The sequence below is a fragment of the Typopeltis vanoorti genome, chromosome 7, assembly GCF_054136105.1.
Source record: "Typopeltis vanoorti isolate ZY-2024b chromosome 7, IOZ_Tvanoo_1.0, whole genome shotgun sequence".
Taxonomy (NCBI): domain Eukaryota; kingdom Metazoa; phylum Arthropoda; class Arachnida; order Uropygi; family Thelyphonidae; genus Typopeltis; species Typopeltis vanoorti.
In genome coordinates, this window is record NC_143555.1 from 2,417,389 (window position 1) to 2,433,837 (window position 16,449).

Consider the following 16,449-nt stretch of genomic DNA (forward strand, 5'->3'; position numbering starts at 1 on the left):
GGTTTTGTCATTAGGTGAAGTTAGGCAATTGCCTAGGAGCACTAAGACTTGTGTATGTGTGCTTGTGTGAGTATGACAAAATATATATATAGAGAGAGAGACAATGTATGGGGGCACCTAAATTTTCTTTGCCTAGGGGCATCAGATACTCTCGGACCAGCCCTAAGGAGCACAGAGGGAGGGGACCAGGAGATGTTTAGACAGTTGAGTTTGGCAAGTGCAAGACGAATGATTGTTATGGAAGATTTTAACTGCAGCAGTATAAATTGCTGAGAGGAAGATGCATGTAGCAATAAGGAAATGGAATTTCTAGAATTCTTGAGAGACAAATGTCTTAATCAACATGTAATAGAGGAAACAAGGGTTTTGGATTTGGTCATAGCATCAGAAGAGTTGATAATAACTGAGATGACATCTCTCCCACCAGTTGGAGAGAGTGACCATATGGTTTTGACTTGGAAGATGAATAAACATGCAGGAGTATCATAGAGACAGGAACGTATATGGAATTATAAGGTAGGTGATTATATTAGTCTAAGACATCAACTTGGGGGAGTTTCATGGAGGGAGGAATTGGAAGAACGGAATATCATTAGTGCTTGGGAAATTATGAAGGAATATTTGTTAGCAGCAATAGTAAGCTGTATTCCACGAGTGAAGAAGAGGACATAATTTGGAGTAAAGTGGATGACAAACAATATTAAACAGGAACTGCATGCGAAAAAGAAGCTATAGAAGAGATACAAGGAGATAGGTGAAGAGAAGATGCATGAAGAATATAAGACACAGGCCACAAGAGTGACTAGTGTGGTAAGGAAAGAGAAACTGGAATATGAGAGGAGATTGCCCCTAAGATCCAAAGAAAATCCTAGGGAATTCTTTAGCTATGTGGCCAGTAGGAGGAGAAATGACTATGGAAGAATGATATTTTGGGATAAAAATGGGAATAGAGCAACTGATGCAAAGGACATAGCGGAATTGTTCAATGAACACTTTATTGGAGTGTTTCATCCTGGAGGAGTAAATTTGAATACTAGAGGGATAGGATGGGTGTGAGGTTTAGAGGTGCAGGAGGAGAGCGTGTTCCAAATACTGAGTAATCTGGATGTTAGTAAAGCTGTGGGACTGGATGGTATTTTACCACCGGTTTTGAGAGAATGTGCTAAAGAACTGACAGCACCTTTGACCTGGCTTTTCAATGAAAGTCTGACTACAGGAAAGGTGCCCATGGAATGGAAGGAAGGTAAGATAGTGCCATTACATAAGGATGGTAGCAAACTGGAAGTGTCTAATTATAGGCCAGTTTGTGTGTCATCAGTAGTTAAGATCTTGGAGAAATTAGTGAAGGGCCATATACAGCATTGGGCAGATGAGGGGTAATGTTATCTGTGAGAGTCAACATGGATTTGTGAAGGGGCACTGTTGATTTAGCAATATGCTTGCCTTTTATAACAAAGTTACAAGAGCAGTAGATGAGGGAAAGACACATACTGCCATTTTCTTGGACTTAGCGAAGGCATTTCACAGGGTGCCACATGATAAGCTGATATTTAAGTTGCAGCTCGTGGGCCTGGATGTCAGATTGGTCAACTGGATTCACGATTGGCTGTCCGATAGGTATCAGATAGTTGTGTATGGTGGAGCTATATCAAAGAGGCAGAAGGTTACAAGTGGGGGTTCCACAGGGCTCAGTATTGGGACCTATATTGTTTAACCTTTATATCAATGACATTGTCCATGGATTGCAAGGGGATATTCGGTTGTTTGCAGATGATGCGAAGCTGTGAAGGGTTATTAGTAATAGTGCAGATGTGGTAGCCCTGCAAGAGGATTTGAATAAGCTAGACAGATGGGCAAATGAATGGGGATGTCAGTTTAATGCAGCAATATGTAAGGTCTTAAGGTTTGGGAAACATTGATGGGATACTGCATTCTCTATGGGAGGAGTTATACTGGAGGATGTTGGGGAGACAAGAGATTTGGGGGTTGATGATTGATAGAAACCTGAAATTTAGGGGACATATTGCAAAAGTGGTGAAAGTAACACAGAGGATTGCTGCAATTATGAGAAGGACACTGACCTGCAGAGATAAGAGGGTTATCATTCCATTGTATAAGACTCTAATCAGATCACACTTAGACTATTGTTCTCAGATTTGGTCCCCAGAATTTGAAAGGGACCAAATAATGGCGAGCCCATGGTCCACCTACAAAAAGAAGGTACAGCAATGGGCTCACCATTATCCTTCCTGTTGCTAACTTTTATATGGAACATTTTGAGCAACATACTCTACATTTTTCTCCTTTAAAACCGAAAGTCTGGCTTAGATACGTTGATGATGTTTTTGCGATCTGGCCCCATGGCTGCCAGACACTAGACACTTTCCTTTGCCACCAAACAAATAACACAAAAGCATACAGTTCACAATTGAGATTGAAAAACAGAACACACTTCCGTTTCTAGATACACTTGTCACACATCTTCCTTCTGGCTGTCTTTCTTTCACTGTTTAGCGGAAACCAACACATACTGGCCAATATATACACTCCTACCACCACCCAACACAAAAATTAGGTGTCATTAATACTCTGGAAAAGAGGGCTGTGAAGATCTTCTCCAATGAACAAGCACTGAAAGACAAATTTAAAGTTATCAGCAATACTTTTCTAAAAAATGGCAGCCAAAACAATATTAACAAAATTCTCTACAAGAGCTCAATAAAAAAACAAAGATAAACCAGACTACAATAAAACTATAACCATTCCTTACATTAGAGGGACATCAGATAAAATAAACAGAATACTACAGAAATACAACCTCAAAGCCACCTTTAAACCTCCTGCAAAATTAAAAAGCTTACTCAACTCATCCAAAGACTCCCTCCCTCCGCTGGCCCACTCTGGAGTATACCGTATTTATTGCACCTGTAATCTACCATATATAGGGGAAACAGGATGCACAATTCCTATCAGACAAAAGGAACATAAACAACACATTAAATATAATAATTATGGCAGTGACGGCCGGTTAAATTTTAAGTTGGGGTGCTGCCTATACAAAATAAAAAATAATTCTCTTTTTCCTAATTAGTAACCAGTTTATTAATAAATAAATCTGCTGCCTGTACAAAATAAAAATAAAAATTCTTTTTTTCCTAATTAGTAACCAATTTATTAATAAATCAATCAGTAGATTTATTTATTTTTATTTTGTATAGGCAGCACCCCCACTTAAAATTTCACCAGCCGCCAGTGAACTATGGCGAAGCTGGCCTTTCTGATCATGCCCTGAAAACTTTACATAGAATTGACTGGAAAAGCACCAGTTGTTTGCATCACACCAAAACATGGCATGAATGCAAATTTAAGGATGCCTGCGAGATTCTTATTAACCATCCCAATCTGAACAATAATGATTGTCTAAATATCCCAAGCATATGGAAGGCACATATTCTACCTACGGAACCTTTCTCCCTAAGAGTTAACTATAAACAGGACTGTAGAAAAAAAACCAAGAATCCTAAATCTAATACAACAGTTGTAATGTTAAAAATGGGGCATCATTATTACTGTAAAAAAACTATAAGAAAGATTGTTTCTCTTATGTTATCTTAAAATAGAATTTAGCTTTGATGTAGTTTCTAAATAATTAATTAATTTGTGTTTTTTTTTTTTTTTTTTTTTTTTTTTTTAAACTAGAGGTCATGCCAGTAGAATAAGCTGTGATCAAATCATTGTTTCTTTAGCTTACTGTGTGAAATGTTACTCAGCTTCTCCTTGTATATTTGTATAGGCTCCAGATGATGACCTTAATATGAAGTTCAAAATTTGGGAAATTAAAATAGTTATAACACGGTTGTAAAGTCTATAATTTCTAAAATTAACAATTCATAGTTATTTTACATTATGAATACTTATATATTTAATTTCATATTTAAATCTGAAATTAAATTTCATATAGATTAATTGTTATGCTTTGTTTTAGTTCTTTTTTGATGTTGATGCCAACACTGGAGAAGTAAGAGTTGCGAGAAGACTTCATAGGAACACTGCGGCTATTATTACTATGACTGTTACTGTTACTGATATTAGTGCTAGTCCACAACAGACTGGAACAGGTAAGTTTTTTAGTTGAAAAGAAAAAAGTTTATTATCATTGTTCATCCATGATGTACCAAAAGACTCATCATGCATGAACATTGTTATCAGACACATTGCTAATTATCGTTATGTTAATCTTGTAGGCTCTTTCTTCTCTAAACACACTCTTTAACAATGCTTTCCACTCAAAGGATTAAACTAAAATTATTATTATCACCTACTACCAGCACCACACTGCAACTAAGAAATCTGGTCCCATCCCCTTGCTTGCTCACTTCTATTCCTGAAAGTTGTGTATGACTTCCAGGAATAGCATATTGTTTTCTCATTCCACACTATGACTAATTTCTTCTGTATTAATCTAGAATTAACTTCTTACCAACTTTTCTGAATTAGATGGTCAAAAAATCAATCTTTAGGTTGATTAGGTGTATATTGCATCTACTTCCTGCCAGATACCTGTTGGTTTGAATTCCACTGTGGGCATAAATGCTTTTGAATGCCTTTTGAATGTGTCACTTAAGTGAGAGATTTTCATTGCCTCATGTATGAGAACCATGCCCTGCTTATCTGAAGCAGCTTAAAAAAACTGAGTATGATCTGATGAGCAAGGTTATACATGGAGAGATAAAAATCATTCTTATATCTAGCATTAAAACAATGATTTAGTCAAAAAGCATCATCCCCTAATCTCAGATGCTCCATTTCCTCAAAAACAAAGTAAAATTAAAAAAAATCTGGATTCAGTAGTCCAAATATGGCCTGAGTCCTTATATAACAGAACTATGTATTTTATGTATATATGTGATATCCATTATGTGTTGAATTTGGATTACGACAGATGATGGAAAAATATCGAGAGAAACAAAGGGAGCTATATCTGGTATTTATTGATCTGGAGAAAGCATACAATAGAGTGCCAAGGCAAGAAGTCTGGAGGTGTCTGAGGGAGAAGAAGGTGCCGGAGAAATATGTCAGGTTGGTGCGGGAAATGTACAGAAATGTGAAGACAAGTGTTCGGACCTGTTTGGGACAGACAGAAAGTTTTCAAGTAACAGTTGGCTTGCATCAAGGGTCAGCATTAAGTCCGTTTCTGTTTAATATTGTGATGGAGGTGGTAACAGAGGAGGTGAGAGAAGATGCACCTTGGACAATATTGTATGCAGATGACATCTTGCTGTGTGTAGATTCAAGAGAAGAAGTGGAAACTAAACTGGAAAGATGGAGAAAAGTACTGGAAGAGAGAGGTATGAGACTGAGCAGAAGTAAGACAGAGTATATGTGTTGCGCAGTGGGCAGTGGCCAGGAGACAGATCTGGAGCTGGAAGGAAATGTCATCAGGAAGGTGAGAGACTTTAGATACTTAGGTTCAACAGTGGAAGAAGATGGAGGAGCTGAGAAGGAAGTGGGATGCAGGATACAAGCGGGTTGGAGGAACTGGAGGGAGATGGCTGGAGTGTTATGTGATAAGAGGGTGCCGATCAATCTGAAAGGCAAAATTTATAGGACAGTAGTGAGGCCAGCTATGACATATGCTATAGAAACTGTGGCCCTGAGGAAAAATAACATCAGCAGGATGGAAGTAGCAGAGATGAGAATGCTTAGGTGGATGTGCGGTGTGATCATCTGAGAAATGATTATGTCAGGGGAACAGTGAAAGTTACGAACTTAGGAGCGAAAATACAGGAGGCAAGGTTGAGATGGTTTGGTCATGTGATGAGGAGGGAGGACGAATATGTGGGAAGAAGGGTCATGCAGATGGATGTGCAAGGAAGGCGGAAGCGTGGGTCGCCAAAGAAGAGATGGAGGGAGCTGGCAGAAGAGGACTTGAAGATGAAGAACTTGGATGTGGTGACAGCCAAAGACAAGAAGGTGTGGAGGAGACTTATAACAAACAGTGACCCCACTTAAGTGGGAGAAGCTGTAGAAGAAGAAGTTGAATTTGCACTTTTCATTATGTAATCACTAACTTTCAGGTCTTTATTCAACATCGCTTCCACCAGGATCTTTATCTCTTTACTCTTTCAATATATTCTCACTAATCAAGTATATTGCATCTCTTGTTCTCATACTCAAGTAGGGAAACCTTACTTTTTTGTAATATTGAAATGTTAGCTGACTTATCATCACACAAGCATGCAGATATCCTGAAGAGACATCATTGGGTTTGCAACTTATGGCTCTTCTTATATTCAACTTTTCTCTGCATGGGCAATTTGCAAATATCAGTTATAGCATGCTGTGGCATCAGAATCTGGAGAGAGAGAATAGATGTTAGCAATGCATTGGACATGGTCAAAAAGTATTTGAATAAAACAGTATCAGATTATTGTTATTATTATTGTTATACCCTCCATGGAGTTGGTAGACTCATTGTGAGAGGTTCATTCAACTGACAACATATTTATCATATAGGATCTTAAAATCCTTAACACTCCTTGCATTAAAAACACATTCTGGTAATGCGTTCCATTCACTAACAATTCTCCATGTAAAAAATCTACTCCTCACACCCCTCTTCACCACACTTTTACTTCACTTCCAGGGATGACTTCTGGTTCTTCCTCTCTCACCTTCTACTCTTTTTATAATCCCCTCTGGATTAATCTGATAAAATCTTCTTGCTAACTTAAATGTCTCTATCATATCACCTCTTTTCCTCCTATCTACCAAGCTCTGCAATCCACATTTCTTCTACCTATCCCCTTAGCCAGCATTTCAGAGTCCTGATATTGTCTTAATCACTTGCCACTGGACCCTCTCCAATGTTTCTACATCACATTGAAAACCAGGCGACTAGATATGAGCACAATACGCCAAGTGTGGCCTGACCAGTGCCTTATACAGTGGCACAACCACTTCCTTATCCCTACATGTTAGAGTACTTCTTATCATAGTAGCACCATGATGTGCATCCTTTGCAACACTAACAATATGCCCTCTAAACTTCAGTCTACTGTCAGCCATCACTTCCAAATCTCTAATCTTATCCACTTCTTGCAGTATATAGCACCATCGATATAGTACATAGCATTATATTTCTTCACTCCAAAATGCAACACCTTGCACTTATTGATATTAAAACTACAACCCCACTCCTTTGTCTAAGTCAAAAGTCTATTGAAATCTTCCTGAAGAGAATTAACATCAGCAGTGCTACTTATAAAATATTATACTTATATGCTACTTGCAATATTTGCACTAAGGCGATTGATGGAGAAATATAGAGAGATGCAAGTGGATCTGCACATGGTGTTTATAGACCTGGAAAAGGCATACGACAGAGTGGCCAGGCAGAAGGTATGGAGGTGTATGAGGAAGACAGGGGTGTCGGAGAAGTACGTGAGGTTGGTGAAGGAGATGTATGAGGGAACAGAAACTCAGGTCAGGTCTAGTGTCGGCATGACAGAAGGGTTCCCTATTGTCGTAGGCCTATAACCAAGAGAATCAGAGCTGACCAAGGGTCAGCTCTGATTCTCTACCTCTTTGACTTGGTCATGGATGTACTAGTGGAGGATGTCAAGAAGGAGGCACCATGGAGCATGCTGTTTGCCGATGACATTGTTCTATGCGAATCATCCCGAGAGAAGCTTGAAAATACCCTGGAAGAGTGGAGAAAGGCATTGGAGGAGAGCAGCATGAGAATTAACCAGGTGAAGACTGAATATATGTCAACAGGGAGTGACGAGGATATCGTCATACGACTCCAGGGTGAAAGGCTAATTTCAGGGAAGAAATTCCAGTACCTTGGGTCGGTTGTCAAGAGGAATGGTGACCTGGATGAGGAAATACAGCACCGAATAACATGCGGTTGGATGAATTGGAGGAAGATGAGCGGGGTCCTGTGCGACAAGAGAGTGAGTTGTAAGAGGAAAGGAAAGCTCTATAAGATGGTGGTGAGGCCGGCGATGCTCCATGGTGCGGAGACGTGGCCTATAACCAAGGCACAGGAGAGGAAGATGGAGGTAGCGGAGATGCGGATGTTGAGATGGATGAGTGGTGTGACAAAGAAGGACAGGATAAGGAATGACTACATCAGAGGGACGGTTAAGGTGGGACCAATTGGCAAGAAGATACAAGAAAGTAAGCTGAGGTGGTTTGGACATGTTGAGAGGAAGGGTGAATAGTATGTTGGTAAACGAGTGGAGTATATGGAGTTGGAGGGAAGGAGGAAAAGAGGCAGGCCCAAGCTCAGGTGGAGGGATAAGATGACAGAGGATCTTAGGGAGAAAGGATGGAGTCCGAAGGATGCTCTGGACCAGAGAACTTGGAAGAGGAAGGTTAAAGATTGGTGCGCCGACCCCGTTTAACATGGGATAAGGCAGAGTGAAAGAAGAAGAAGAAGTGCTACTTATAAAATATATACACACGTATATATTTTATAATCCTAATGTCACAAGTATCTTTAAAGAATCAAAGGGTTACTTATAATTCTTCAAAACTTTGCATCATCCACAAACAACTGAAGATTCCCAGTCAGTTCACATGATATATCGTTTTACAAACAAGTTAAACAGGAGGTACCCCAAAAACAGAACTGTGGGACATGCCACTGGTCACCTTCCTTTTTTATATATATACATATGGCCCAGAAGATAAATCAGGTAGGAGTTAGATGGATTAATAGCATCATTAAGCAAGCAGCTTCAGAGAGAGAGAGAGAGCATTGTGAAGGATATGTAAAAAGACAAATGATTAGCAAAGCCATGAGCCTTTCCAGGCACGAGCTAAAAAATGTTGACAAAAGCAGATAATAAGATAAAGTCAACTAGCAAGGTCAGAGGAAATCCCAATGAATTATTTTACTATGTGGTGAGTAAAAAAAAGAATCACTGTAGAAGGATAACTTTAATGAGAGCTGATGGTAGCAAGGTGACAGAAGCAAACAAAATTGTAGAATTATTAAGTAACCAGTTTGCAGAAGTCTATCACCCAAGTGATGATACTGCTGTCACATGTGCCAGGAACTGATGTGGCAATAGAAGTTGATGAATTGGAAATAACACAGAATATTGCAGCATCTCAATCTAAAGACCGCTGCTGTTGGGATTAGATACGATATCAGGGCATGCATTATGAGAATGTGCAGAAGGAATTGGTATTGCATGCGACTAAGTCTCAGTTCTGGTAAAGTCAACTGCTGATTGCAGGGAGGTAATAGAAGCAGACAGAATAGTTAGAGTTGCTGAGTGATCACTTTGTAAGGATATACCATCCAATTGGGGATATTTTAGTTCTGATGTAAGAATAGAGGTAGATGAATTTGAAGTGCTTAGTATATTTGCAGAACATTAATACAAAGGCATGCATGGGATTTGATGGGATGGCAGTCAATGTGTTATGGAAATATGCAAAGCCATTGCAGATCATCTGACTAAACTGTTTAAATCTCAGCTATGGTATGGAGCAAAGCCTTTCCAAGAGAACAAAATGATTACATTGCAATGGAAGCTCTGAGAGAGAGAGGTTGCATTTTATAGACCAATCATTATTCAAAAAATTACACCAATCAAAATCAAGAAATTAATTTTGCAAAACATTCCATGTGGTATCCTGCCAAATTTCTTTGGCAGGATACTACACAGAATGCTGTTACATAACTCAGAGCAGTTGAGGATGGATATAAAGCTGAAGCTGTGGATAAGACTGTAACTGATGTACATCAGAAGGTAGTATAAGGGGAAATTGCAACCAGGAAAGAAGGTAGATGACTAGTGGTATACTGCTGACTCTGTAATTCAGGAGTCTTCAACATTTCAGACAGTGTGGGCCGCATTAAAAATTTCAATGAAACCTGCAGGCCACTAAGCTATACTGCAATATTTAGAATTGTAAGATGCTTTCCAGATTCACAAGGAATGCTGTGCATTTGATACTTTACATAAAATCCTATAAAAATAAACAAACTCAGCTTTAAGAGCATAGGTAGGGGTTGGGTTCATGATAAGTAAATACAATCAATACTTGAAAAAAGATAATTTAATGAAGAAAACATTCATTTCTTACAATGTCAATGGGCAACTTGGCAATGTTTTTCCTTGACCAGCTTGTCGATGTTGGCATCAATGTTGGAAGTTGCTATGCGCAGAGTATTCTCGAGATGTTGGTCCATAATCTGAGTTCTTGTCTTGGGCTTCACATGCTTCATTCTGGAGAAGAACTGCTCACATAAGTATGTGCTTCATAACAAAGCGCACATCTTCAAAGTATGCTGGTGAAAATTAGGGAATGCATCTTCAGAAATGTAGTCTTTGTAAAATGTAAACAAGGGCACATTGAATATTTCTCTCAAGGAAGAGTTGTTTTGGAGTTCAAGCAGCTTCATTTGTACTGAGCCTGGCATTTCGGCAGCATTGACACCGAATGACATTGAAAATAAATCTAAAGAAGATTTTTGGTTACGAAAATCACTAAATCTCTCTTCAAACTCACTTTGCAACATGGCTAATTTTGTAGCGTATTCATCAAGAGATGAATAGTTGGACTCAGCAAGAAGCTGAAAATGAATTAAGTCTTTTTTTGCGAGTTGTGCCACCCAAAGTTTGAGCTTGGCCACAAAAGCTTTGATGTGATCAAACAGAGTGTGCACCAGTTGATCTTTGGATTGTAGCTGCGTATTTAGGTCATTCATATGCAACGATGCAGAATTTAATGATCCACTTTGGATCATTAAATTATGCAATTGGATTCCCTTTGGTTTGCATGAACTGCTGTATTTTGCTCCTTAAGTCAAAGACTCTTTTAAGAACCTTCCCTCTGCTCAGCCAACGCACATCACTCTAATAAACCACATCGCCGTGATCCGCTTCGTACTCTTGGGTCAAAAACTCTTAGAATTGATGATGACTCAATCCTCTTTGCCCTAATAATGTTGACAACAGTCACAATAACTTTCATGACATTCTCAAGTCCAATAGTTTTCGCTCACAAATTTTCCTGTGGATTAGACAGTGGTAATGGACGAAATCTTTTCCTTTTAGTTCAGGTTCTTTCCGTAGCAATGCAACAAACCCTTAATTCTTTCCTGCCATTGCAGGGATGCCATCAATTACCACACCCTCAAGATTGGTTAAGCTGAGGTCGAAACGCCAGAACGTTTTCTTGGTGGCTTCAAGAAAGAATATCAGTGCCTTTCGTTGTTCCCTTCATAGGTACGAGTGCTAGCAGTTCTTCTGTCACACTGAATTGTTGATCATTGCCATGGACAAAGATAGCCAATTGTGCTGTATCCTTCACATCTGTGCTCTCATCTAAAGCAAGTGAATATGATGTAAATTCGGATGACCGTTTTTTAAATTCCTTCAATGTCATTGGCAAGTTCTTCGACACGTCATGCTACAGTTACCTCAGACAATCTCGGTTTTTTTAAACACTTCCTGATTATTTGGGCACAGAATATCCCCAGCAGTGATGAGACACTCTTTCACAAACTCACCGTCCAAGAAGGCTTTTTTTAAAAAATCAAAAAATCAATTTTTTTCAGCTATTACATAACTTACTTTGATGCACGCTTCGCTGTCTTCCCTCTGCCTTTTAAACGCACCCTGCTGGCATTTCAAATCAATTTGGAGACAGTTCACTTTGTCCACATGAAGCCACCCTTGAAGGTGATCGAAATTGGATGCATGCTTTGTCTCATAGTGTCGTTTTATATTGTATTCTTTTGATACTGACACTGACTCATGACAAAATAAACACACTGGCTTATTGTCGATCAGCACAAAAAAAGTACAAATTGGTCCATTTTTCATTAAAAACCCGACAAGAATCACTTGATTTACACTTTTTACTCATAGACACCATAGTGATGGAAGGTGAACCCAAAAAATGATCCAAAATGGCCGTGTAATGGTTATTATCCACTGAATATGTGTCACACTAATGAAAAAAGTCTGGCAATATAAAACCACAATAGGCTATGGCTGACATGACGAACCTGTGTGTGTGCTTATACATGAATGTAGCAAACTGCAAAATGAAGAGACAGCACTTTAGATGAAGAGATAACACTGCTATGGACACACAGATCAAACCAGAAATTTGATGAGGCCACAGATTTATTATTATTTTACACCTCCAAGGTATTCAGGTACCTGTTGTGGGTGGGCACTCCATACCACATGACTGAACATCTACTCATCTCCATAATCCTCCATCTACTGCCCATTAATAGTATTTTTTTTTCTCTTTATGTGTTCCTCTGGGATGAAAAACCTGACTTTATGGGAAAGAAAAGAAAACTCTACTATCCCCTTCTGAAGGTGAGATAGCTGAGATCAGCTACCTCACCTTTCATTGAAAACTCATATAACAATGGTATTATCTTTAACGGACAGCATGGATTTGCTAAAGGGAGGTCATGTTTTAGTAATCTACTTACTTATTACAATAAGGTGACTGCTTCCATGGACAGAGGAGAAGGATACACAGTAATATACTTAGATTTAGCAAAGGCTTTTGATAGATTACCGCATGATAAGTTGATGGTCAAACTGGAGTGATTGGGCTTGGATATAGATATCAACAAATTGTGTTTGGGAGAAAAGGAAAGTTACTAGTGGTGTGCCTCAGGGGTCTGTTTTAGGGCCATTGCTGTTTACCTTGTATATTAATGATATTGGTGAAGATTTGGGTGAAGATATTCAGTTGTTTGCAGATGATGCAAAGTTGGGACGAACCATGAAGAGTAGAGCAGATGTGACCTTACAAGAAGACTTGAATAAATTGAGTGATTGGGCATGGGAATGGGGATGCACGTTTGATGTTGCAAAATGTAAGGTTTTAAAATTTGAAAAACAAAAATGGGATGCAGAATTTATGCGTGGTGAGGATATATTGTTGGAGGTGGAGGAAATAAGAGATCTGGGGGTGACAGTGGATAAGGATATGAAATTTAGGGGGGGACAGCCAAAATTGTGAAGACAACACAAAGGCTTCTGGGAATGATGAAGAGGACACTGACTTGTAGAAGTAGGGAGATTCCTGTTCCACTGTATAAAGCTTTGATTAGGTCACACATGGACTATTATGACCAGATTTGGTCACCTGGTTTTCAGGATGAAGAGATGTTGGAGAGGGTCCAGAGGTGACTGACTAAGGTAGTTTCTAACCTCTGGATTGTCGAGTATGAGGAAAGATTGAGAAGATGCAACTTTCAGAGTCTGGTGGACAGGAGAAGGAGGAGAGATATGATAGAGACCTACAAGTTATTAAGGAGTTGTTATAGGATCAATGCTGGAGAGATTGTACAGAGGTCTGTTTTAGGAAATAGTGGGAGAGCATGGGAGAACCAGATGTCATCCCTGGAAGCTGTATAAGGAGGATGTTAGTAAGGGAGTGAAAAGCAGGTTTTTTTCATGCAGAGTTGTGAATGATTGGAATGCCTTGCCTGAGAGTGTGATGTCTGCAGAGAATGAGTGTGTTTAAAGCAGGGTATGATGAGCTGTGTGTTTGATAAAAGGACCTCCTTGATGAGTCTGACTCCATGGGGTCTTGGGTAATAATAATAATAAAGATTTCCCTCATCATGATGAGAATCAGATCCAGGAAATCAAACCCTAATTGAAAGGTACAGTGTTCTGTCATTCCTCCAACTATGCTATGGAAGGGCTTGTCATGGTGATTTGGAAAGATTCAAAAGAGAATTGAAGTTAGAAGGTATATATTGCAAATGTATCCAAAATAGTTGGATACATTTGCAACTGGATTACTTGGATGTTAAAGAACCCACATTCACAAGTAGGGATAGAGAAGTTAATATTCCTCTTTATAAGACTAACATAGCCACATTGGAATTACTGTGCACAGATCTCAGCATTCCTCCCCCCCCTCCACACACACACACACACACACATTTCTGCAGAGCAATAGTTTATCCTCAGTGTCACAATTGTGGTATTTATTTATTTATTCATATGGCATGAATAACAAAACATGCAGTACAATAAACTGTCACTTTAAAAACATATAAAATTAAAAGTCGTTTTAAAAACCAATAAAATTAAAAGGTTACATCCATGTTGGTCAAATAGTTCATGGCTTTGGGTGTAGTACTTAAAATGTCCAATTTTTTGTCTCCTGAATATGCTCTGAGATAACACTGAGTCACAATATGGTCCACAATTTGTCTTTGAGCTCCACAATCACAATGCGGGGATGGTCATTTATCTCATTTAAAAAGCATGTCTGCACATACACCATGACCAGTTCGTATTCTATTAAGCTGAGTCCAGGATTTTCGTGGGAGGTGTGAGCAAGCATCAAAACGTTCTTGTAATTCTTTGAGAGAAAATTTTGTGATGTCATCTGTCTGGCTCTCCCACTGTTCTTGCCACTTCAGGTCAAAGTTAGATTGTTGTTGTAGTTGGGCTAATTGTAGTGGTGGATGTCTTGATCTCAATCGTTGTATACTTAAGTCTGGTAGATCTTAATGTATTGGTAGGGCTGGGTTCTCCAAGATTTTCTTATACTCCTGTAAGATAGCCTTAGTCCTGCGCAGATTTGGTGGAACAATGTTGCTAAGAGCTGGAAACCAGTGTGTGGGTGTTGATTTAATTGTGCCAGAAATCAGTCTCATTGTATTATTTAGTTGGTTATCAACAAGTTTAGCATGTGTGCTATTTAGCCACACTGGTGAGCAATATTCGGCAACAGAGAAAACTAGACCAAGAGCTGTAATCCACAGATTATCAGCTGTTTGCTCCCCATGTCGTGCCTATTAGTTTTTGTATTATGTTGTTACGGGTTCTTAACATTTGCAGAAATGTTTGTTAGGTGTTGCTTGTAAAAGAGCATGCAGTCCAGGGTTACGCCCAAGTACTTTGGAAACTTATTGTGTCGTAGTAAACATTCTTCAAAGAAGATATGTAAAGTGACATCTGCCATGTGATTATTAAGATGAAAGCTTGATACTTCTGTTTTGTCTGGATTGAGCTGGAGCCTCCATTTTTTGTAATATTCACCTATTATTTTCAGATCTTTTGTAAGTACCTCTTCAGCCTGACTCATGTTTTTGTGTCGAATGGCAATTACAGTGTCATCAACATAACAGAACTTGCATGAGATGGTAGCAAGCAAGTCATATGTGTATAGGTTATAAAGTAAGGGTGCCAATACTGACCCTTGTGGAAGACCATTATTAAGTTTTCGTTGTCGGAACATTTTATTTCCTAATATAACTTGAAAGAAACATTCAGTGAGCATGGAAGAAATTAAGTGTGCAGTCCGTTTACATGGGACAATGCTCAGAAATTTGTATATAATACCTTCACGCCATACTGTATCATGGGCTGCTGTTAGGTCCAAGAAAACAGCTGATGTTTTTTCTTGCTTCTGAAATCCAGCTTCTATGTATGATGTTACTGTGATCACAGCAACCACTTTTTTCTCTAAAACCAGCTTGTTCAATCGGGACATGCTGCATAATTGGTATGGACAATCTGTTGTACAGAAGGCATTCTATCACTTTATAGGTGCAACTCAATAAAGCAATAGGTCTGTAACTTTTTGCCTCCTGGGGTGGTTTTCCAGGTTTAAGGATAGCAACTATTTTTGACTTCTTTAGCTGGCTAGGTAGTCGACCAGTCAATAATATACCAGAAAAGAATTCACAGAGCAATTTTATAGTATTTGGCTCACTATTAATCAGAAATTCAGGATGGACACCATCGAAGCCTGGGGCCTTGCCTGCTTTGATATCTTTTATGACGGCTTTTACTTCATCTATAGTGAAGATTGAGGCATATTGTGAGAAAGCAGGGGCATTTGTTTTTAAAGCTCTAAGTTCTTTCTTAACTTTTTTGGTATGTTCACAGTCCCTAGGTGCCCTTGACATATTAACAATTTGATTAGCTATTTTCTCTAGGGGAGATAATTGTGCTTTTTCTTTTAGGTAGATTAGTTGTGGATAGTTGTTGGAGAAGATTCCAAGCTTTTCTACTTGATCGTTTGAAGTCAAGGGTTTCAACTGTATCAGTCCATTTTGTTTTTCAAGATGAGTTCAGGCTATGTAGTAATTCATCTGCTATATTAGGATCTTCACTTTTCAGGAACTCTCTATAGAGATGTTTACTTTCTTCATTCCATCTGGAGACATAATCTTTTCTGTAACCTCTAGGGATATATTGTTTTGCGGTTAATGATTGCTCCTACAAATCTCTTGTGCTCCACAACTCTAGCAGATATCCAACGAACACATTTATCCAATTCATTTGCAAAGTTTCTCCAATTTGCTTTTTTTAAAATTCCAACACGGTAGTGGAAAGGATATTGCTACAGGTAGTGTCATACCAATTTCCAGTAACGCCGGTCAATGTTGACTGTGTGGGAAGTTAGAAAGTACATATCGTC

The 16,449-nt window shown here is 38.8% G+C and overlaps 1 protein-coding gene across 1 annotated transcript in view; it reads left to right on the plus strand.

Moving 5' to 3' along the window:
• The window catches only part of Cad87A (cadherin 87A), a 1,045,423-nt gene that overhangs the window by 619,618 nt on the left and 409,356 nt on the right, over nucleotides 1-16,449 (plus strand). The window contains exon 23 of the mRNA XM_090395555.1: nucleotides 3,986-4,118. Within this exon, the coding sequence (XP_090251681.1) occupies nucleotides 3,986-4,118 (133 nt within the window). The remainder of the gene's footprint in view (nucleotides 1-3,985; nucleotides 4,119-16,449) is intronic.